General features: G+C 35.0%; 1 protein-coding gene across 1 annotated transcript in view; it reads left to right on the forward strand.

The window, feature by feature from the left end:
- Window positions 1–25,299, forward strand: part of FIG4 (FIG4 phosphoinositide 5-phosphatase) — a 48,706-nt gene that overhangs the window by 19,009 nt on the left and 4,398 nt on the right. The window contains exons 7-22 of the mRNA XM_056487481.1: window positions 255–383; window positions 1,875–1,975; window positions 2,423–2,585; window positions 3,134–3,231; window positions 3,795–3,928; window positions 4,359–4,475; window positions 4,868–4,913; window positions 6,108–6,256; window positions 8,849–9,015; window positions 10,560–10,698; window positions 13,391–13,449; window positions 14,046–14,193; window positions 15,018–15,101; window positions 17,822–18,017; window positions 20,500–20,582; window positions 23,539–23,628. Coding sequence (XP_056343456.1) covers window positions 255–383; window positions 1,875–1,975; window positions 2,423–2,585; window positions 3,134–3,231; window positions 3,795–3,928; window positions 4,359–4,475; window positions 4,868–4,913; window positions 6,108–6,256; window positions 8,849–9,015; window positions 10,560–10,698; window positions 13,391–13,449; window positions 14,046–14,193; window positions 15,018–15,101; window positions 17,822–18,017; window positions 20,500–20,582; window positions 23,539–23,628 — 1,903 coding nt within the window. The remainder of the gene's footprint in view (window positions 1–254; window positions 384–1,874; window positions 1,976–2,422; window positions 2,586–3,133; window positions 3,232–3,794; window positions 3,929–4,358; window positions 4,476–4,867; window positions 4,914–6,107; window positions 6,257–8,848; window positions 9,016–10,559; window positions 10,699–13,390; window positions 13,450–14,045; window positions 14,194–15,017; window positions 15,102–17,821; window positions 18,018–20,499; window positions 20,583–23,538; window positions 23,629–25,299) is intronic.

The following is a 25,299-nucleotide window of genomic DNA, read 5'->3' on the forward strand; positions in this document are numbered from 1 at the left end:
GTATATCAGTAACTTCTGCAGGAAGGCACTCAGTTACAACTGGCAGCTATAGAAAATCTGCAAATCCTCATAAACGCTGGACTTCAACATGGTCCTGAAATTATCTGTGTTGGGCAAACCTCAAGGATGCCAGTAAATGATACACTGAGTTTCAGTCAACGGAAAATCAAAACAAAGATCCAACGTCCTGGATTTTAAAGCAGAGGAGCTTGTTTCTTGGTTGCTAATGCATTTTCGTTGTAACAACTTTCTAGGTGTATTTGGGATTTGCAGTAAGCCTTACGAAAAGTATGTGTGGAATGCCAAGCTTCTGGAAGCAGTAAGAACTGCTGTTCATCGTGACTGGCTGCTGTATATTATTCATGGATTCTGTGGGCAATCAAGTATCCTTCTACTGTTGTAATGAATTTTGGTTTATTAGTTTAGAAAAACCCAGTTTGAACATTATTTCCTTGTCATATAAATACTATTTAATTTTATACTGTTATTGTTTGGCTTTTATTTTCATTACCTTCTAAGTAAAAAATATAGTTATTTTAAGAGGGCCCCAACACAGGTAGAGTGCATTTTCAGTGAGTCTCTTTTTATAAACATGGAGCTTAGTAGTAAAGAACTTGAGAGGACTTTTAGGCTCAGCTGTATTTTTTCGCAGATGTTTGGGGAAAGGGAGAAAAGCTAAGCAGAACTGAATTGCTGACTGATTGCAACTGTGTTTAAGCCATGACATTGTCATAGAAATGCTCTCCTACTAATCTTCTCTAAAACATTTTTTAGTAACTCAGATTTGCAGAAATTCTTGTATTTACTGTCTTTTTGTTGAGGACGATGATAGTGTGTGAAGAGCACTAGGACATGTGAAGCTCTCTTTTGTGACTATATACTATTTTAAATGGTTAAACAGATCTGTATACATTGTAGCAGGAGGAACAAAAGTCTAAATGCATACCACAGTCCAAGGAAATGTCATATATTAAGAATTTAGTGTATTACAGAAACACTCTGTTTTATTCACCAACACTCTCATGTTAGCTTAAAATTTCTGGGGAAGCAAATACAATTATGAATATACAACTATAATACAACTACTAATGTTAGTGGTGTCTATAAATTTAATTTTACTTTTTTATGATTGTAAGACTGTTGGTCATTGGCGTAGTCCCCAGAGAAAAACTAGATGTTTTTATATACCACTATTTCATTTGTGGTCTTGCTTAATCAAAGCTGGATCTGACCACCAGCATTATGCCTGCAGCTGCTTAGTGTGTGAGAAAATGTCTTAACTCTTTCTTTCCTCCCTTATACTGAGGAAGCAGTGATAGTCACACTAGGCTCTGATTCTGTTTGGTTTTAGTAAAATGAAAAAAGACTATAAAAAAGCTACCACTGCATCCACGGCCTGTTTGCCTCTGGCTTTCAGTTGTTGTTACTTAAGTGGTTGCAAATTTGTTTCTTTTTCCAAACAAATAATTAGAGGGTGACTAATATACTTCATCTGAAAATGGAGCTCCTAGGTTTTAATCCCAGTATTCACAAAAGCAGCATTTGCAGTGCTAGCTGTATCTTGTATCTATTTCACCTCCATTGTCATTTCATAGAAGAGAAATGCTGCTTCTCTTCTGTAGGTTCTGAAAAGTGGGTGATGTATTGCAGTGTAGATTTGCTTTCCAAAGTTCTTAAAACAGATTGTTGGAAAGGGCAGTGTTCTCTTCCAGCTGTAAAATGAGTTTGGAAGTGATACTCATCACTGTTGAGATGATTTTAGTAAATCAGATATATCAGTTTCATACACCTTTGTTATAACTTATTTTTGCATGCATAAATTAAGTGAATAAAAAATTTGCATGTGACATGTAAACCTTAGCTTCTGTTTCAAGAACTGTTAATATATGGCCGCCCTATATATGTCACTCTGATAGCCAGAAGATCAAGCAAATTTGCTGGAACACGTTTTCTGAAACGAGGATCAAACAGTGAGGTAAGTCAAATATGATTTTAGGGATTGTTTCCTCCTGCCCTCCCCAGTATGAAAGCTTGAACTTGACTGACTGAAGGGCTGAAATGGTTCAGAGGGTTGTTAAGGGTTTGGCTATAAATTATGCTATTAGATGATGTTATCTCAGGTATCATTACATTTTTCATTGGCATAATAAAGTTGTTCCTAAAATAATATATTTAATAGTTCTAAATTGGCACTTGTTTTGCTTTTTAAAACTTAATGTTATTTCCCAAACTGAGGGAAAAAATAAAAATATGGTAATATACATTAGGGACAAATGGGAATTTAACCTTCAGTGTTGTTCTCACTATTGTGGTTCAGTGTCTCACAGTTTAATTGTGCTCTGTTTGTAATGATCAGTTCTCTGTACTGCTTGCAACTTTGAATGTCATGTCTACATCTTATGTGTATTTCTGTTTGGTTTAGGGAGATGTTGCTAATGAAGTGGAAACTGAACAAATACTTTATGATGCTTCAGTTATGTCATTTTCTGCGGGGAGCTATTCTTCCTATGTTCAGGTTCGAGGGTCTGTCCCTCTGTACTGGTCTCAGGATATTTCAACTATGATGCCTAAGCCACCCATAACACGTGTGTACAAATTATTCTTTGTGATAGATTATGGTTAGTGCTGTGTCCTAAAGGAACATCTGAGAGAATAAGTGAAAACTGAATTTGCAAAAATGAACAAATTGTCTGTTCACTTGTGATTTGTGAAGCCATAATTTAAAGTAAAAAAAAAAAAGAAAAAAAATCTCCATATTAGACTTCAAGTTCAGAAATTAAATACAAAATGTTTCTGTTTAAAGATGTAAGCTTTCTTTGTATTATTTCATGTGTGAAGTTAGCTACATTTATCTTGGTATTGTGGAGAAAATGCTAAACCTGTTGAAAATGGTGGAAAATATCTGGGCTGAGATTAATGGGCCAACAAAATTGTTCTTTATAAGCATTTCATGAAAATTTAAGAAGTTGCCTACAATTGGGCAAAGGGAATATTTTTTTAACCGCATGAAAAGAGGGGAAAGTATTTAACTGTGTCATTACTGCCAGAGAATTAATGCATCTTCTGTGAAGAGTACTATTAAGAGAAAATTCTACAGCTCACTTACTATCATTTTAATTTATGTTTGTTTCAGTGGACCAAGCAGATCCTTATGCACACGTTGCTGCTCTTCACTTTGACCAAATGCTTCAGAGATTTGGCTCTCCCATTATTATACTGAATCTTGTGAAGGTACAATACTTTGAATATGATCTATGTGTTTGGTTTTTAATATGATCCTTCTTTCCGTAGAGTTGCTGTGTAATTCTGGTTATGTTCTAAAGCTAATATTAGCTTACAAGTGGAATATTTTCTTCATAAATCTCATCCTACTCCTGTAGGGTGTACAAAACTCTGCTTCCACTACAGCCCTTCAAAAACAAAATTTTCCATGTTTAGGGATTTCTAACAGTACCCTTTCACTGTTCTTTTCAGATTTTTGCCATTAACCATTAGATCTTCCCTTTCTGCCTGAGTTTTTGCTTCTCATATGTGGTTCTCCATTTCATCTACATTGCCACTCTTATTTCTGTGTGTTCTTCTTTACATTTACAGCATTCCATTTTTCAGCCAATGATTATGCACAGTTGAAACAGGTGACTACTAATACAAAATTATTGTTAAAAACCTAGAATGTTCAGATTTTCCACTTTTGATTTCCTTTATGTATGTATACGTGTATGTATGCATGTATATGGATTACATATGTTTGTAAAGAAAATTGTAATGTTAAATTCCTTTTCTCTTTGCTAAAGGAACGTGAAAAAAGAAAGCACGAAAGGATTCTCAGTGAAGAACTTGTTGCTGCTGTGACATATCTCAACCAGTTCTTACCTCCAGAGCATGCAATTATATATATACCCTGGGATATGGCCAAATACACTAAAAGGTAGTGCTGCAATGCACATATGGAAGCAAATGTTACTGAACAAAACAGCAACTTGCAAACAAAACAGGGGAATGGGATTCAGCATAATCATATATAGATCCTTTTCTGTCTCATTCATGTTTTTGAATCACAGAAAGTTGGGTAGAGAAAAATCAGTGTGATACAAAAAATGAAGGACTTTTAGGTTTTTTATGTTCTGCTTGTAGTTTATGTAACATTTTTTATCAAAAAGGAGCAAAACTGCTCAGATACAGTCAGTCTTTCCTGTAAAATCTAAGAAAACTATAGACATAATTGCTGTTGGATGAATAAAGCTGTGATATGGGCCTGCTTTTAAGTAATTTTTGCTATGGAAAAACTTTTCAAGTAGTGAAATTTTTTTTTAGCATTAATGTATCTTGACTGTCTTTTTTTTTTCCCCTCTCCTTAGCAAACTTTGCAATGTCCTTGACAGACTAAATGTGATTGCAGAAAGTGTAGTAAAGAAGACTGGATTCTTTGTAAATCGACCTGATTCCTACTGCAGTATCTTGCGTCCAGATGAAAAGTACGTATAATTTATTTGATGCATAATGAATAACACCTATTCCTTAGAAAACTGTTTGGAATTTCTATGTTTATTAAATTATTTCTTGTTTTAAGACTTAATAATTTGGAAATTACTAAGTAACTTCTTTTGAGGCATACTAATAAGATAATTGTCATCTAAATGTTACTGGGTCTGTTGTTAACCAGTGGATTTTATGGTTTTACAAATACATAATTTAAAACTTTTTTTTTTAAAATAGAAACTGTATTTGCTTAGACTGCTGCAGATGAAGTCTCTCAAGTCCCTGAAAATCCATAAGTAACTATTTGTCACTGAGTAGATCAATACATGATACGATCTGTTATTTTATGAAATAATTTGAAAGTCATTCTGTTCTGTTTCTTTTTCAGGTGGAATGAACTAGGAGGTTGTGTTGTTTCCACTGGTCGCTTGCAGGTACTGAAATATACTTTATTAGTTCATAGTTACAGTGATGTAGGTCAAGACTTCCAAAGAACAGTGATTCATTTCACTTAAATTCACTGATTGGTGACTCACAGACTGCTCTTAAATTGATATTTATAGTATACTTTATTAGGGCTGTCCTTCCTAGAAGTCTAATGGGGAATTAGGGCTTAAGTTCTTGCATGGTATTCCAAAACCTTACGGTGCTGCAATTACATCTATGCTGGATTTAGTATGAGAAATGCTTGTATTTTAAACTTGTTCCCATTACTGTTTAGTCTGTAATGTTATCAGTGCAGTGAAAGTTAAACCAGCAGCATTTTAGCAAACAGAATAATAAAATGCTATAAAGAAGGAGTGAGGAATAAGCACATACTTAACCCTGCTAACATATTCATCCACATGAACATGACATTTTCACCTGAGTGCTGAGTATTCTGTACATTGCTACAGTTTCCAGCACTAAAAGAAAGTAAGACTAGAAATAAGTCTTCCTTTAAGGTCAGAAAAGTACTGACTAAACTGCAAACCATTCAGTATCAAATTTATACCTGAATGTTATGGCTATATGCTCTGAACGCAGGGCATATTCTTACGAGGCATTAGTTGCTTTAACTTGCCATTCATAATTTTGTATTTCTTGTAAGTTAGAGAGCATGTGACCATTCCTGTACTAGCTGATCACTGGCATATGTTTGTTGAGGGTGGATAAACAGCAGAGCTGATAGAATTTGATCTCTTTTTAAAAAAGTCAACACTAGTTAGCTTTTTTATGTTAGTCTTACGGGTTTACCTGTAGTAGGAGAGTGATTATTTTATCTTTAATAATTTGAGAGTCACCAGTGACATACATGTAAGCATTCTGATCACAGTTCATCTCTGACTAGATGTCTTGTGCGTCACATCCAGATTGTGACTTCTTCAGGGCTGTTTGTGAGTTGAAGGAACATCCAGTTGCTGTGATGATAAAAGCAAGAATATTTTGAAAATAGGCATGGCAGTAGTCTGATGTAGCTTGCTAGAGATGAATTGCTTTTGAACTTTTATTAGAAATGTCTTTCCTTGAATTTTTGTGAAGACATAATTTGAGGTTTGATAAGACTTAGCTAGTAGTAAAAAAGTAATAATCATGAGTATCGTAATTTTTTGATTAAGACAAATCTTTTATTTGGATTGCTTTACCAGACTGGAGTCCTTCGAACCAACTGTGTGGACTGTTTAGATCGCACTAACACAGCACAGTTTATGGTGGGGAAATGTGCTTTGGCCTACCAGTTGTATTCATTGGGATTGATTGATAAACCTAATTTACAATTTGATACAGATGCTGTAAGGTAAGATAGATTAAGATAGAGTGTGTCATGGTTTTAATTTTTAATTTTGAGTCAAGAGGTGATTCAGAATTATGTCCATGTAGAAGAAGCGTACAGTTATTTTTGCTGGAATAATTTAATATTTATTCATCCAAGTTTAAAGTATCTTTCATACTTGAAGTCTTGGGAAAATCCCATCATGCTGAAAATTTGATCTTCTGGAAAAGTATGTTAATCAGTCTTCAATGTAACTACTTGACTTATTTCATTTTATATGCCTAAACTTAGAGAGGTGTGTTTTCATTTGAAATAAATTTAAGAAAACCTCTGCCCCGTCTTTTTCGCTTGTTTCAATTGCTTGGGGCAAAATGCTGACTGAGAGTAAAAATTGAAATACATACTTTCATGGAGAATGCCAAACTGATATAGAAGTACATCTTACCTTGCTATTTTCTACTTTTTATTTGGAAAGTTTTAATGGTTTTTGATTTATTGAATAGAATTTCTTCAGGAAAATTGGTTTTTTAGATCAAGTGTCGATGGTACTTATACAAGCATCCCCTAACCCTTTATGAATACCCAGCATTTGTATTGAAGTGCTTTGGGGGGTCAGGGTGAACTAAGCTGCTTAACTTGTACACATGGTTCAGAAATTAATGTAGGAGTCTTTAAGGTGCTGTGGTTCTATTTCTTTAAGCTGTTGTTGTGACTGTGAAACTTACAGCTTCATGGCTGATTATAACTAGTGGTATGATAGTTTTAGAGAGCTAACTTGTTTTCAGAAACCACAAGTAGTTGGGCTTCAGTCCCCTTCACTTGAGATATACCTTCAGCTCCTCCTCTTTTTTCCATTAGTTTCCAGCACCTGCCTGGTGCCTGGAGCTGGTATGTGCTGCAGAAACCACCTCACCTGCAGCATGTTGGTTCACTGTTCAAATGGTGCCTCCTGGCCTCTGTCTTGTGGCCAGGGAGAGCACCTGCTGGTGGCTTACTGGGTGTGCTAGCAGTGCCTCACATTACCATGTCCCAGCTACTGGGAGGCTGCATGTTTACCTCTGGGAATAAATAATTCCTGCTGCCTTTACCAGTTGCTGTGCAGCCTGCTGGGGCTGCAGGTCAAACACAAACAAACCAACCCACCAAACCCAAAGAAACAAAGGAGATTCTCATACATGGTGTCATGATCTCTGAACAATTTGTGTGGAGGCAAGTGGGTTTGGAGTTATTTCTAAGGGTTTTTTTTTGTCTATTGCTTTGGGGTTTTCTTTTGGTTTTTTTTAAAGTTACTTAGCAGATGTTTCCTCCTAATTGAACTTACTGTACTTGACCTTGGACAGAAGATTTGCTGGACAGCTATTTAGTTTTCATAGAAATTGATTTGCTGCTCAGATAAATGTTCTTCATCCAGATCTTTTCCAGGAGAACTTCAGTCAGATGGTTGCTAGGTTACATATACAATACTGTCCCTTTTGTTGCAAACTTTATTAGGGCAATGCTTTTGTTGTCTTTTTTAAGGCACCAAAGTGCTTTTTTAAAAATCTTTTTATTTTGTTTTTTGTTTCTGTCTTCCTTTTCACTCCTGAAGGACTTCTGTCCTCTGCAAGTATTACATATAAATGCCTGAGTTACTTTGTCTTCCTCTACTGATGTGAAGCACGTTCCCATAGGTTTAGTAGTTGGGTTTGCTTTTTAGTTTTCGGAGGGGTTGGAGCTTGTTTAGTTCTGTTTTGGATTTTTTACCTCTTAACTAAACTTCCAGTCTTTTTTAGCAAAGTATCATCCTTATCACCCTTGTCTTGCTCAAGCAAGGCCATAGTCTCCATTTCTGAGAAGCACTTTTCAGTCTTTTAGACTGAGCACCATCTCCTTAAGGTAGCCTCTTTTTCTGAGACTGTTGGCTTGTTTTTGCCATTGATAGGAAGCTTGTTTAATTTTTGCAATTTGGACTAGTCCCAGTTTGGATAGTGTCAGCTTCTTGATGCCAGAGGACTTTTTTTCTTTTTAGCTGGTTCTCCTTGTTGAAGTAAATTGTTAGCCAATTCTTTTTGTTTTCTGCTTACATCAAGATTTTCCAGCTCCAGCAAATGTTGCCTGACTGCCATACACTTTTCTTACAAGTCATGTTTATTCATTTTATGCCTTTGAGCCATCATTGTTGTAATTACTGAGATTTTTGGAAGGTTGTGCTAACTCCATTCCTGGTGTACTTAACAGAAAATGTAGCCTTGAGATATTGATATGTCCTGTTTCTTTTTGTGTATTAGGCATGCCTTGGTTAGTGAAGATACATTGTTTTCTCTCCATTAAGTAGTAGGACATGGTAGTCTTCTTCCTGAATCTACAGAACTACTTACTCTGTTTGTGTGAACCTCTTCTTTTATATTAAAAAGTAATAAATTACTTTTATAATAAATAAATAATAAGTAATAAAGAAATAAAAATCTCAAAATTTAAACCTTCTTAGCAATTATTATGTGTGAACAAAATTTCCATGTATTTATCTGAATAAAGGAGAAGAAATTATATTGCATTTGCAGAAAGACTTTATTATATTTTCTCTTAAAAAATTCTATTCAGAAGTTTGATGGATGACACATTTTTCTTTTTCTTCAGATTATTTGAAGAATTATATGAAGATCACGGGGACACACTTTCTCTGCAGTATGGAGGGTCTCAGCTTGTCCACAGAGTAAAAACATACAGAAAGATCGCTCCATGGACTCAGCATTCCAAAGATATTATGCAAACACTCTCAAGATACTATAGTAATGCTTTCTCAGGTAAATTTAAGTGACTCCTTTTAAGCCATTGTTTACAAAACATCTTACTTATGACATTTCAGTAATCTACACTATGATCTTGTGACAGAGATCCTCTATACTATAATTTCCAAATAATTCAGTATGTGTCAAATAGGTATTCTGATTTGATAATATATTTATTTATATAATAAATAAATGTTGTAGCATGCAGCCCTTTATTTAAAAAATGCACACATGTAGCACTGCATCTGTCAGTGACATTTGTAGATCAGTAGAGAAGCAGATGGGTGTTACAGAGTTTTAAAATATTGGACAGAATGTCTTCAGCAAATATAAGGAAACTGGTAAATCTAAACATGAGTAGAAGGCTTCATGTGAAGTATTTCTTGTGATGTTTCTGAGAGCTCAGAACAAAGCAAACTGTAATGCATGTAATTGTTTTGTGTAAATAGGAGCTACAAACTGTTAAGTCTGTGGTAGAAAAGACAAAATTAAACTCCAAAACCAAATAAAAAGCTTTTTTTTTCAGTTAAATAAGCTGTAAAATATTAACTTACTCCTTTACTAGCTCGTATCACTCATTAATTGAACACTGAGTGTTCTACTTTCTTCTGGGCAACATTGCTAAGGGAAAACTTCTTTGAAAAATGCTGAGCCTTATCTTATGCAAAATAACAAAAAAAAACGTGTGCTGTGTTTAGAAGTCTTGCAAAAGATCTAAAGGAATGATCAAAAGACAGTCTAAGACATGTCAGAAGGGCAAACACCGAGTGCTGCTATGTTACAAATATTGTGTCAGTCCTCTATTACTCTTTTTCACAAAACTTGCATAGCCAGAGTGGAAGTACCTTTTTTTTCTTTGTCTATTATTCAAAATACATGAATCTAAAAATTATCTACTCTTCTAAGAAAATATTTTCATCTGCTGACCTCAACACTTTTAGAATAATTACTACTAATTAAGTTGTACGGATGAGAAAAAGTAAGACATATCAAGTAATAGTTTGGTGGAGCTTAGATTATGACAAACTAAATTGATTATTTAATCTAAGAGAAAACAAGTCCAAATTTCTAAAAGGTGTTTGTGAAATTTAATCATTTTACTATGTATTGGCAAGAAAATCCCAAAGAATTCATCATTAGTATGTTTTGTTGGAAACTTGTGTTGTATGGATATTGTTTAATTTCATGGAGTCATTTTTCAGTTATTTAGGCTGCAGTAAATTTCACTAAGGTATGTCGTATTTCCTGAAACATGCCTTAATCCATGCATGTGGTTCATGCACACACATGGGTGACAGAGTTGCAGTGTGAGGTCTGACTTCTGCCAAGCCTGGGCTCCTGAGGGAGAAGCCAAGGGAAGAGGCAGCTTGGTACCGTCCCCATGTGCCCTGCAGCATAGCAGGTCTGCTGTAAATGAAATTCCAGAGTGCTGCTTGGAGCCCAGACGGCCCTGCAGCAGTCACAGGACACGGACACTGTGAGGAGCAAAGAGAAGCAGTGTCTGAATGGGCTTGAGCTGTGCAGTGCTCCTGGTGTTAAGTGTGCCTCTTATCTAACAGATGCGGACAGGCAAGATTCTATCAATCTCTTTCTGGGAGTGTTCAAGCCTGCAGAAGGAAAGCCACATCTCTGGGAACTTCCCACTGATTTTTATTTGCATCACAAGAACACCCTCAGTCTGTCACAGACCAGGCCAAGGTATTTTGCTGTTCTTTTTTTTGTTCTTTTTGGTATTTCTCTAATAAATTCTAAAAAATACACATTGCTAATCAAGTAATTAGGTCAGTCTGTCAAAAACTTGCTTACTGTTTTTTATGTTTATACAAAAGCTTAAAAAAAACACCTTCAAGAGAATATTAAAAAATACTGAATCTTGGTGGTTAAAAGGATTTGCTTTTGTATGTTATTTTCCTGTTGTACTTAAAAAGAAGTTTAATTTCGTATGAAATTCTATCCTTCGGTGTAAAATGCTTCACTGTTGTATTGAAGTACAGTTATTACAGTTTCATTAAGAAATATATAGGTGAATTTTTCATTGTCAGATTTATTAATGGTTGAATATGAGATTATGTGATGAGGATAACATTTATTTTTCTATGTACTGCACTTGGTCTGCAGCCGTGCATGCCAAGAAACCCATGATTTTCTATCTTCCTTTCTGCCTATGTCCAGCCTGTTTTGAAGACTATTTTTCTTCATTTGCATTCCACTGTAGTTGCGTGCTAATATACAGAGGTAGTAAAGTATAAAAATTTTTAAGTAATTTGATAGCTTCAAAGATAAATGATTTTTTGAAGACTATGGATACTGTGCATTTAAAAAAAAATCAGTTTTAACTAAGAGGACAGTAGTCAACTTGTCAACTAAATAATCTCTTACGATTTTGGCTGGTTTTATCTTTATTCATTCTATGAGCCATAAAGCTCTTTAGTGCAAATTGTAGATCTAAATATCTGCATTTAGATTTTTGTCTAGGCAAAACTGCAAGTGTTTAACCAGTGTGATCAGTCCCTGTTGGCTGCTTATGCTGCTAACCTGCCACAGCAGCTGGCACATGATATGGCTTTTTCTGAATTTCAGTCCTTTTGTATTATCTCCTGAGGCTTCTCTTAAAAGTAGCTTATATCAGTCATTCAATGAAGTGCTATTTCAGGCATAAATTAAACATGCAATATTAATTTTCTCAGCTACTCATTCTGAACATTATTGTATGTCTAAAATTAATTCAGCTGATATATTTCAAGTATGCAGATGTTCTAGTCTCCCTTTCATCTGTTACTTTGTTAAAACAGCCATCTCTTATTTGCCACACATACTGTTCTCAAGTGAGGTGGAATATTAAAAAGAAATGTTGCTACTCTTCATTTACTGGTTAATTATTTTTTACCTTTCATTCTAACTACAATTTCTTCTGAGCAGTTATAATATACAATCAAGATGTTTCATTATGTGAATAAAATGACACCTTCCTCTAATAGGAGGAAATATATGAGAAAAAACTCCTCTAAGTAATTTTTTGTTTCTACGAAACGTTTGGACAAGTTCTTTGTGTAACTTTTTCCTGCCTGTGTAGTGCCTCTTTTAGGTTCCTTGGGCACAGCAGCAAAAGAAATGACACTCATAATGAAATCTAGGATATAGGAAAAGGAAGATTATGTTTCCTGTCAATGAAACTTCTTTTGACTATCTGTGCTTTTCCTATGTTGTAATTGCCTCTTCATCAGGAGGAAGATATTTAATAAGGTTCATATCTTCTATGTAATTTATGAAAGGGCAGTGAATATGGAAAAGGAGACTTTGTGTTGCCATGTTGCTTATCATTTATGCAGCCAACAAAACTGGGTGTGTCTGCATCATTTCTGAAGGCACTGGAGAAAATAACTTAATAGCATGAGACTTTGAGAAGAGGCAGGACCATCTGGCCTAACTCATTCCTTACTATCTAGGCTATACAGAGTTCTTGAAACTAAAGTGTGTTTTCCTGCCTGTCCTGTGCTATCTCCTAAATCTTACTAACAAGCCTATCCCTGGCCATGGGAATACACCCATTGTGTCTGCTGCAGGTGGCTACATTGACAGGAGAAGCAGATAACCACATTAATACTCTGTTTGCAGCCCTCACTGTATTGTGAATACGCACATATTTGAAATAAAAATCAATGAAGACAATTGTGTTTTCATTCCGTGTAATGAAATAGAGGAAACTATCAGAATAAATCAGAGGAAGAAATTAAAGTATATTTGAGAAGAGACAATAAAAATGTGTAAACATGAATGAAAGATAAAACGTGCTTTGTTTTATGAATGTTGCTTGACTTCCTTTGTTGTTTTACAGATATCCTGAATAAGCTTTCAGCAGGGCTTGAATTTTGCTGTTAGATATGCCAATGGCACTCAGACTTATGACAGCTGTTACATCAAAATGTATTTCTTTGTGTAAAACTCAGCTGCTTAGACAATCATCCAATCTTACTATCATTGACCTTCACTTCTTCATACGTTTTTCCTGAATTTTGGGATCTGAATAACATCTGGGAGGGGATGTCTTCCCCCTACTCCTCCCACCCTCCAACAACCAGAACAAGAGAAATACATAAATACTTTTGATATCTATTAATACTTTAATTTTCAGTGCTGTAGAGGTAGGCACCTGAAACATATTTTTTTAGTGAAACAAAACCACTCTTCTGTCCATACCTGTATTGAGTTTTCTATGCTTAAGTTTCTTGATTTGAAAATGAAGTAGTTGGACAGGGACCTGCTGTAATCCTCTATCCAGTATCTGCTGAAGTGACACTGTATGGATGGGTGAATGTTATGTTCAAACTGGATAGGCTGGATACAAGATCCTATCTCCTATATCAATTGTGTTTCTGTTTTTCCTGTACAGCTATACTTACTGGTGGACCACAGGTGTGCTAAAGCATTTACCTCTTCCTTTTGATGAAGGTAGGATCTATATTTGCTCCTTGCCTTGCAGAGTATCTTGAAAAAGAAGTTTTAGTTACAAGTGCTTTTTTAACTGTTTTAGATCCCAAATCTGAAAAAAAGAGTGTTTCCATAATGGTTTCTAAATACCTCTCCAGCCTTACCCCCACAAGGAGATAGGATTTTTCTGTTGCAGATTGCAAGAGCTACCTAAGTGGATGAAACTTGACCTTCATATGTTTTTGAGCCAGGGCACACTCAGTTATTTTTTTCTTTTGCTCTTGTCTATTAGCATATATATTTATAGTCTGTGCTGGTGGTCCTATTCCTGTTGTAGATGACACAATACAGCTAGTGTGTATTATTTCTCTGGGGTGCTGTGGAGCATGTTTTACTAGGAATTCTCATCATGAAGTGAAATCACATTACAGTGGTTGATAATGCATATTTATTAAAGATGTGCAATGCATCTTCTTCATGTCAGATTTCCTTGTCTCAGAGGGGATATGACTGTAGGAAAAAATTGCCTGGTACTATGGCTAGGTGAGCAGGCTACTTTATGATTAGATTTTTGCAAGAGTCAGTAATTGCTAGTAAAACATTTTTTTCCCCCTCAGTGACATGTGCTGAAAACAGACGCAAGTTGACAGTGAAGAAATTCCACAAATACGAAGAGGAAATTGACATCCACAATGAGTTTTTTAGGCCATATGAGTTGAGCAGTTTTGATGAGACCTTCTGCTTGGCAATGACCAATTCCACACGGTATATTGGGATGTTTTGTGGCTCTAAATCCTTGCCTCAAAGTCGATTTGGTGTGAATTAAATATGGATTTGATTTATTTGGTTAAATGTGTGTAATTTCAAATTTAGCAAAGTTCTTTAAGCTAAATCACAATGGTACATGGAAATGTTACTCTAAAAAAAAAGTCGGTTAAAATAGCAATTAGATTTCCAATTATTTTTTGTTATGGAGTGCCTAGAGTCTGGGAACTTGATGGCTGAGAGGTGAACTTTTTTCTGTTGATTCAGATCACAGAAGCTACTTCCAAAACAATTGTTTTCTCATTGTTCAGCTTTCATTTTGCAGTTGTTTTCTTCAGTTCATCTGGTTCTCACAGCTGGTCAGATATTTTTGTGGGTTTTATTTTTTTGTTGGCAGCAGTCAGCTGGATATTCTGAACATAATCTGAATCATGGTTTGGCTGAAGATTTCTAGGCAGATTATGTTTCATGTAGCTGTTTGACCCCATTTGTGTGTTGGCAGCATTTTGAAAGCAATGTACGAAGCTCTGAGTTACTGGGCTTCTTCATCACAGGAATGGAGCACAATGCTTTAGCATCTTAGGCAGGTGGTGATGCAGCTGTTTATGGAACCAAATAATGCATCTGAAAGCTTTTTAAATACCAAGGTCATGTATACTTATATCAACCTGAAATGGTAAAGCTAGAACTTAATATCCCTTTATGATTTTTTTTTTTTTTTTTTTAGTTCACAGGTAGATGTTAGACGTGGTTCTTTGAGAAACTGTAAAAATTTTATGTGTTGCACTTTGTTCATGAACACTTCTTCCTTTCTGTTTTGGCAGAGATTTTATGCCTAAGAATGTGGGAATTGATCCAAGTCCGTTTACTGTTCGTAAACCTGATGAAACTGGAAAATCTGTGCTGGGGTAAGTCTGAAATCAGAAACTTTGTTCTGGTTTAATAGTGATGAAATTGTAATGAAAATATATAAACTTTTATGTGTGTGTGAAACATGTTCTATGTTACATGGAAAATAAAAAAATCTTTGGTATTCTACTGCAGAACTGTACACTTTGAAAATCACATCTAATTTGAGATTTTTATTTGACACTGAGAATTCTTAATTCAACTGGTTTAATATTTTCTGTTTTCTCTCATTCCTCAAAATGAAATTCATGAGAAGATTTTATCAATAATATACAGAAGTTATTAGAATTTGATCATCTCTTCATCCTAGTGGCAACTCTATTCTCTATTGGAGTTGACAGCAATGCATATTTTCTTGTTGCCTTTAAAAATTTATAATTTTTTCATAAATAGTGCATATTCTGAAACAGCAATAAATGCCAATTTCAGCATAGTCTTTGATAAAATATGTTATTAAAATATTTATGGGTGAAATTATATAAAATAAACCAGCAACAATTGCTGGGACAAATGAATGCTTCATTTAGCTGCTTTTGCATCCTGGACCTGCTTTGTTACTCTATGTATTCCAGTCCTGTATCCCACAAGGGCTGTGCAGAATCTTCCTGAATTCATTCTCTCTTTGGTAGCTCATATTAAGGAAACCTTTTGTCAGTAGTTACTTTGCTGTCACAACATTATAAGTTCCTCTAAAAACTTGCTGTTCTGTTAAACACTAGAACATTTGACTGTCTCATATGCTCTGATCCTGAGGGTCTCATTGTCAATAAATGTTGAGAGTAGAATAGGCTTATCACCACTAGAACCTCATTTCATGCTACTGATTCCCTGGGAATAAACAGGAAGACTGTTCAACTGTTACACAGTTTATCTCTGCTAAGAATTTGAGTTTATGAGTATTTTGAGAATATGCTTTATTCTTCCGCTTTGGTAGAATGTCAGATTATGGACTAATTTGTCTCCAGGTACTTCATTAAATAGTTGACCATTATATAATTTTCTTAGGCACTTTTATTCAAGCTCTTTGCTGTAATTTTTAGGGATTGATGTGGGACAGAGAATCAGCTCCATCAAAGCCACGTTCCAGGACTCCCTGCATATATCACTTATCACTACGACTGTGTCGCAGGGTAAAATGTGGCTTCACTCTTGCACCTCACCCTATTTAGCCTTGCAAAAGGCAGTACCTCTACCTTGCTCATTTGTCATCATCTTTTGATCTAAGACATTTCTGAAGGAAGTTTGATGATCTCTTTTTGTCTGTAGGCATTCAGGTTCCAAGGACGCTTAGATATTGGCTGAGTATATCTTGGGAGTGGGGTGAGGATAACACTCTTACCAGTGTTTGGCTGCTTGCTCCATTCCTCAGCTTTCAGAAAGGACTGCTTTTCTTGGGACCTTTACCTCATCTAGAAAAGTGGGGGGAAATCTCTTCATTTTCCCTAAAAACAATGCTTATGTCTTCATAACTTTAAATTTAAATTTAAGTTCAAGGAAATGTCAGGTTCTGCTGAGTCAGAAATCAAACTTGCCCAAGGCATTTGTTCCAGTTCTAAGATTTCTTCTGATACAATAATGTCCTTGGAGGTGGGGTATGCTCTCAGATCAGAACCTTTAGAAGGACTCTCCTACTTGTTTATATGTGTTCCTTGAGCATATAAAGTATAGCTAATTCAGTACAGTGATAAACTGCTGTGTGAGTTTCATTTCAAGAGGCAGCATCTGTAACAGCCATGGTGTGCTCTACTAGAGCTCAAGTGATGTTGATGAGAGCACTAGACCTGCATCTCCAAATAGCATTTACATCAATCCGTGTGCTCTTCTCACAGCCTCTAGTATGCTGCAGTTTTCTTTTAGAATGAGTCACACACTATCTGTCAATGACACATGGGACAATCACTGCCCCCTATTTCCAGGGATTTGTCCATAAACTGTCTATTCATTAGTTAATGTCTATTCATTAACTGCCTTCCCTGAAAGACTATGATAGCATCTGAGAGGAAATTGCAACTGAATACTCTACTGTGGCACTCTACTGTGGCCAGTAGGAGAAGATGCAGAGCACACAAGTCTGGTATGATTTTTGAGGGGTGAAGTAATGTGTACCTTTTAGAATGCATACAGTTAAATCCAGTGTTAGCCTGCTTACATAGAGATAATGTGTCTTAAAGGTTTCTTAAAAATAAGGCACTACTTATAAATAAGGCATTTATACTGACTAGAATTTCTTGAGTGAGAAATACATACTGAATCAAGAAATGTTGCTGATTAAAGAATTAAATTGAGGAGAGAGGTATAGAAGATAAAGAAAAAAAAGTGACATTACTATTAAGATTTGGAGCCAAGATTAAGGAAGCTGAGGAGTGGATATTGTTATTAATCAGAAAGTGAAACTTTTTCCCAGACCAAAACCAAAGATGTTATGTCTCAATTAATTTTTATTCCTTTTTATTTTTTCAGTTCTGGGGAGGGATTTAAGTAAAGAATTACAGAATTGGTAGAGAAAAGCTGGCAGAATCCTTTGGGCTTTCTTTAAATGCTCTGGAATAACAAGAGATTGAAGAAAAGAAATCAATTGAGGATTTTAAAAGATAAGCAAAAAGCTGCCCAGAGGTTAAAACTTATTTCCCTGGAAAGATTGTAACCAAGATTAGGAATTTTAAATATTCATTACTAATGTCTTGCTGATTTCATAAATGCACGCTGCCTTTCCTAATAGGAACAAAAATAATAGAGAAGAAGCTGTGCTGCAGCGCAAAACAGCTGCTAGTGCTCCTCCACCCCCAAGCGAGGAAGCAGTGTCAAGTAGTTCTGAGGATGATTCTGGGACAGATAAAGAAGATGAAGGTGCTGTTTCTCAACGTTCAACTCCAGTAAAGGTGGCTGATACAGGAGACAATACAAAAATCACAGAGGTAAGAAATTACTGTGTTAGGCAAGAAGGCTTAAAATTCACATTCCCTTAAAAAAGCTTTATAGAACAGTCACAAGTAAAGCACTGAGAAATTTAGTGACAAAGGTCTCCAGCTAATTTTTTTGTGTAGATATTAGCATAATTGCAGCACAACTGCTTGTTAACCTATTCTGTTCTTCTTGTCATGTAATAGTAAAACACAAAGGAAAATAGCATTTTAAAAAACGAAAACTACTGTGAGAAACCTATGGCATTTGAAAGGTATTTGGGTCATTGCATAATGTAAAATGCATCTGTATTAGTGTGTTAATTCAGAGCAGTAGTTCACTCTGATTATTGTCCCTTACCGTGCTCTGACACACATCATTAGGTGGCCTTGGAACATGCAAATGAGATTCCTTTTCTCCAGGAATGTACTCATCTACCTACTTAATCAACATTTAGTCCATAGGAGTTAATCTGGAGCTAGCCCCCTGAAAGACAGGTAGTATGAACCTGAGGTCCTAAGAACCACCTCTTGGAATTACGAAAGCAATTCCTTTTGGACAATGCCACTGGATTAACTGTAAATTAATGTTCATTCTATCTAAGTTTCAACCTGATTTATGTGAAGACTTTTAAATAGCTGTCCCATAATTATGTGGTCTGGCATTTAAAAAAGAATTAACTAACTTCAGAAATGTGGATGATAATGGACCACACAGGTCCTATGCTATTACTGCTACTAGGGTTGCAGATAATGGCAGTGAATAAAATAGTGAAATAAATTGCATTTGCCCAGTCAGGTGGAAAGAATGTATGTTTTCAGTTGTAGGCTATTAATCTTTTATTGCTACCATAACTCCCATTTTGTTGGAATCCCTTGGGTGCTAATTTAATGAAAATATTGAGTTGTATAAAGAATTATGGAAATATCTATTTTATTAGTTCATGTAATAGTTCTTCAAATTCTTTCTTGCAAATATCCATTTTGGATACCATTGAAAGTGTCTTAGCAAAAGGTTATGCTAACATATAGTGTAGATGTTTGGAAAATACCTATGTTGTCTGGCAGGGTTGGATTTTTTTGAAGTCACAGCTAATTTAAATGGTTATAGAATTGTGCATGTTATCACTTCTGAAGAGAATTGAGTATTTATAACCTTAGCATAAAAGGTAGTGCCTGATAGGCAACAGACAATCACACTGCCTCTTTTTTCTTTCTTTCTTTCTTTTTTTTTTTTTTTTTTTTTTTTTTGCCACGGTTCAAATTTTGATTCTATTCAGTCTTTAGCCTAGGGTTGTGTGTTCTCAGATAATGGATTTTCAGCCTGCAGTAGTGTCATCTTCCTACAAGCACATTTATTTATTTGTGTTTATGCAAAGTATTTTATCCGGAAGTTTTCCATTATGTCTGAATAACAAAGTACGTTTCTCCAGCAAATCATATTGTCTCTAGACTTTTCTAACAAACATCAAAGTTGAAATTTTATTCTTTGATTCATACTATTGCATAATTTATTTCACATCACTTTTTCCCTCTATTTTGAACACACTTCAGCACTCAGACCTAAGATATCTTCTTAGATTTTCAAGATGCTTAAATGAAAGGTGTATGTAAACACAAAGTATGACTTGAAATACTGAATTTCAATGGCTTAAAAATTCGGTGAGCTATTCTGACTTTTTAATAATGATATGAAGAAATATATTCCAATTTATTAGCACCTTTTCATGCATTGAATTTTAGTTATAATTTGCATTGTTATTTCATGTCATTCCTTATTATCTGGGGAATTCAAAAAGCTAGTTCCTTTCTGTTCACATCTCTGAGAAGTTAATAAAAAATGCATTATACTTCTGGTCAGGAAATACCTTTCTGAAGTTCTTTGACTTTGAATTATTTTGAATTAAAAGAAAACTGTATTTATATTTGACTCACAGTCATATGTGTCTTGTCAGAAAATCCCCCTCAGTTTAGCACTGAATCCCTAGACACAGTTAGTGAACTATTGCATGTACATTGATTCCTTGTTATAGTTGACTGACATGATTGCATAATGTATAAAATAAAAATAGTTTTGTTCGACCTGAGGTTTGTAATTATTGCAGAATTGAGAGCAGGAAATGTGAAAACAAATGTGGGAGCATGTTCAGAACTAATATGATTTATTCTATATTGTTTCAACACAGAACAGAATTTAATAACTGCACCATTATATTCTATGAATATAATTTATTCTCCTAAAGTGTTGCTTTAGCTGATGGTATCTTTCAAGAAGTCTTTACTTGTTGAATGAATGTGTTGATTAATATTTTTAATAGATTATTTTCTAAAAAAAATATATGTGTAATCTAAGATTGCTGTGGATGTAAGAAACTCATTTGGTTTTGTCTGCACTTCTGAAATTATATTTTGATTTGTAAGGAAGTTCTTTCTTAAGAGTAAGGTTTCTTTGGATGTTGTTAAGGTGTTCTTAATCTGAATCTTTCTTATGTTCCAGAATGTAGTGCAATCAACAAAAGATGTATATGGAGTCAATCTTTCAGATGTCCCTTCAGAAGATGATCTTGCAATATATGCAAGGTGAGATAAATTTCCAGTGGTAATTGGTAAAGGATAATTTGAGCTAGTTAAGTGCATTTTGTCAAAGTGCTGCCTTTGATTAAACTTATTTAAATAAGAAATTTGCCTATATATGCTATCTCTTTCAAAATCAAGCTGTTTTCAGTTGTCTGTGTCAATTCTGATTTCAGTGGAAGCTATGCAGATGTCTCTGAAAGCAAAATTTGGAGCTTAGATCAAATGAAAGGTACTTCAAAAGAAATACCTGTCACTTAATATAATCCTAGAAATTCATACGTAAATTCATAGGAATTCCATATTCCATTGATAAGTGAATTCCACAGGCATGATTCCATGATTGTAAGCTTTGTAATCTGTAGGGTTTGCATTTTTCAAGTGTTGAATTACTCCAGTTCAAGTCAGTCATAATGAAATAGCTTATTCTGTAAAAATGCATATAAAATAATAGAAGTTGTCTTTTTGTTTAACATGATGTCCTAAAGGGGTCTGAATAATCCACACTTCATCTCAGGAAAACACAGTGTATGTTGAAGTGAATACTTGAGACATGCATTGAAATGGCTTTGGGTGCATTTGTTTTTATTTTCTAATGTGTAATAGCAGGAGCTGCCTTGTTATATTTGGAGCCTTTTCAATTTTTAAGGGAAATTTTAATTTACTGTGATATCTAATTTGGTGATATGTGGTGTTTCATCCTGACTTAGTTAATTAATCCACTGAAAGCATTTTTGCTTATTTTAAATTATTTTTCTCTTACATTTTCTTTAGGTGTAGCTATTTCTTTTGCACTCTTTCATTCTTTAAAATTCCCATTTCTGCCTATTTCCTACAAGCTGAGTCCTTTGAAGGTACTACACTTGAATAGGGCTAAGAAGGATGTTTCTCATTATAGCTGAAATTTTTGCCTCCATCTATACCTCTACCTTTGTTTCATTTTTGTTTTAACCCTAGAAGATGGATGCAACTTTGACAACTGTCCTTTGATACAGCAGGTAGTTATTGTGGTTCTGAAAATGGCCCAGTGTGAGCTGGTATCTACTGTGAGTCTCTCTGTGCAGATGAACAATTCTGTGTTAACATCCAGAATTGCAGCTACTTCAAATTTTATAATTTCTTCAGGCTGGACTAATGTTCAGTCTGTTGTTAATGTAAAACTGTAAACCCCTTGGAGGCTTTGAAGCTCCCTATTTATATCCTTTTTAAGAAAAAAACAAGACAAACCTTGCATTTATTTCATTTCCTTCAAGTAATGCAGGTTTTAAAAATAGAAAAAATTACAAATTCTTTATCTCTTTTAGCTAACAAGTCATAGTGCTATTTCTGGTCTGGTGTGCTGATTTATGTAATAAAGGATGTCAGTAAAATCTATACTTTCCAAAATGTACATCGCTTGAGAATAGCAGCAATTTCTTTCACAGTATGGTTACATTTCTCACATCAAGCCATTTTCTGTTACTGTAATAAGGGAGATGGGGATGTAAGATCCTGACTTCACGTGACATGACTGGACACTTTACATGTTTTTTCATTATTAGGATTAGGGTCTTGAAGATTCAAGGTACTTCAGGTTAAGTTTCTTTGCATCTATATTAAACCTACTTTCAAATGCAAATTAAAAGTAATTTGGATCTATTCAGCCTGTTTTCACCAATGGCTGAGATAATTCTCATCAAAACAGAAATCACAGAAGCACAGATTGGTTGAATTTGGAAGGGACAGAAAGTCCCTCAAATAATTTGAGGATGTATGCTGCAGATCACATGTGCATGCTGTCTTCCTGAAACTTGTCAGAAAATTTGCTTGTGTGCATTTGGGTCTTGTAACTTTCAAAATATTGAATAATTTGAAGCAATTAATTAAAATACTTATGCAATTGTTTTGCCTTGGGGATTGTTTTTTTTTTTTTTCAATAGCAGCATCCTGCACTAGAAGATCTTAATTATCTTTATTTCCACTTAAAATTCTCTTATTTAGTAATGTAAGTATTTATTCTTTTAATGGTCAAAGTGATGTTGCTTGTCTCTATTTCTATAATATAGAATCTGAATAGAGCAGAAAGAAAAGCTGCAAAGAGTCATTTAGGAGCATGTTGTTCATTTGACTTCTGTACACTTTCATGCAATTGATTTTGCACTGGTAATAGTTGCTTGTTAAAATGTAGTAAATATTCCTGAAGTAGACCAGTAAAACTTCTTAAGCTAAATGGAAGTTCACTGTTAAGAAAAACCCTCTGCCTCAGAAAACTAAACTAATAAATCACAACTGACTTACTTGTCTTTTTAGTGGCACAGCTGTGTTGGAGAGTGAACAAATTGAGTGCAAGATAGCTGCATATATTTACATTTGAAACTGTCTGACTTTTCCTTCTATGCTGAGTGACTAAGATTAGTGATAAACTACTTTTCAGAAGATTTTATTCCACTGCATAGCCAAGAAAAAAAAGCCATGACAGTATTTTCCATGGGCAGTGTCTTCCAGCAAATATTTGGAGATGGAGAAATTGTCCCAAAAGGTTGTGCTTGTAAATGAGTGATCTGAACTAACAGCATTTCAGATGAAAAAACTAGATTGAATTCAGCAGAGGACTAAGTTAAATCTGAAACTTGAGAGACTTTGTGTATTTTGCTGATTTTTCCATATAGGCTATTCCTCTGACTAATTGCTTTGAGAAAGACATAGGTAGTTGACTGTAGAGAGCTGCCTGTTTCTTCCCATGACATACTAGGTGACACCAATTGATAAGCAATTTTTCAAAGGAGGTTCTGAGTTCATGAATACACCCTCTATGAAGTTTTAAAAATCTCTCTTGTTCACCAGAGAAGTACATCATGATCAGTGACTTGCATAGCATGACTCGAAATCTCATTTCTCAGTGTCATTTTCTTTTGTTTGATGATTTTTTGGGGATAGTTCTTTTATTTCTTTGATTTATTCTTCGATCTACTGCTTTTCACAGGTTTGTTCAGCTGGGACAGAGTCAGCATAAACAAGACAAGGGCAGCCAGCAATTTTGTTCAAAACGCCCCTTGGATAAGGTCATAAATTTGTAAGTATTCTTTTTCCTTTTAGCCTGATTTTGCATTTGTCATTAGATATGAAAAGTGATCAGGTGAATTTGATGTTAAACTGCTTGAGAGTCACACTTCCATTTTCTTTACTGCATAAGGGGATTCAATGCACTGCATGAAGAACTGGGAGTTTTGGTTTTTTAGGGGTTTGGTTTTTGTTTATGTTCTTTTGGGGAGTCTTGGTTTTTTGTTTTCTTTTTTTAGTTTTTGTGGTATCAAGGGATTTGTATTCAAAAGTCTAAGCAATCCTGAATTAACAGAAAGTGCTGAATCTACTGAGTTTAGAGGGCAATTTCTTCTTGCATATTCTTCACTAAAAACATTCAGTTGCATTTGAATCTTCTTAATACTAGTGTATAAAAAGGGTCATGCTATTACCTAAATGTCATACTAATATTGAACCAGGTCTTACAATTTAGATGATCAGGTATTGCCTTCCCAGTTGACATCTTCCTGTAGGCAGCTTAAAGTTTCACCAAGGCAAGGCAGAATTTTGTTTACTTCTGTCGCTGGGGTACACGATCCCTTATCCAACAGCTTGGCCACTTTGTACAAGTGCAAGGGCTTTTCTGCAATCCACTGATTTACAGAAGCTTCCACTTCGTTTCCTGCACTGCCTCTTGTCCACCACTCTGTGCTGGTGAAGTGAGGAAACCTTGAACACAGCATTTATACCTGAGTAGGGAGAGAGACTGAGTGAGTCTCAGTTGGCCTGAGAAAGAATGACATGAAACTGATGTAATGCTGTTTATGAGACAATACTGTCTAATAGCAGTGTTTAGTCACTTGGTATTAGCTACATTTAAAGTGGTGATACCACATTTGTAGGTAAATGAGCCTGTAGTTTTATAATAAAACATGCCTAATGGGTATTAAAGTAGTAAATTAGATTGGCAAACTGTAAAACTGTTTTTCAATTATGAGAGAGAGCAGGCCTGAATGTTTTAAATGGACATGTTTATTAAGAAAATATTTTGTAGGAAGAATAATATTTTTGTTATGAATGAATGAAGGCGATTTCTTTTTTGTAATTGCAACATCTCCCAGCATGTAAGACAGTGTAGAGGATAAGCATTCCTTTTTGCCCCTTTAAATGTAAATTTTTTCCCAGTGCTGAGCTGCTGTAAAATGAGGGTCTCTACACAGAATTCTGGTGGCTTTGGGATAGTCAGATGTTAATTTTTCTCTTTTCCCAAGTATAATTTCCATGTGTTTCTGATAGTAGAAGTGTAAAAGTCATAGGGCACACAAATCTGTGCATCCTGTCACTACTCCTAAGTCATGTAAATGATCTCTCCTTGCCACTTCTACCGAACATCCTCTGTGCTGATCAGAGAGGAAATAGGGTATCTAAGAGTTGGTAATTTCTTTTTTTGTTACAGTATATCCCTAGACAGCTTAAAAATCTTCTTTGGGTTTTGTTCCATACCTTTTAAAAAGTGTTTTAATACTGTTTGGATGGTGACAGATTGTTCTTTTAGTTAAAGTCATAAATGTAGCCAGTCTTAAAAGGTATGTTGTTCAACTCTGAAACAAGGAAGCTTTCTCTTACTGAGTTTGAATTGCTGCTCTGAATCAGGAATTTCCTTGGAGAATACTAAGTTTTTAGAGATAAAATAGAGTGAACAAAAGTGTACTTAAGATTAGGG

This window comes from Oenanthe melanoleuca, chromosome 3 (genome assembly GCF_029582105.1).
Source record: "Oenanthe melanoleuca isolate GR-GAL-2019-014 chromosome 3, OMel1.0, whole genome shotgun sequence".
NCBI lineage: Eukaryota > Metazoa > Chordata > Aves > Passeriformes > Muscicapidae > Oenanthe > Oenanthe melanoleuca.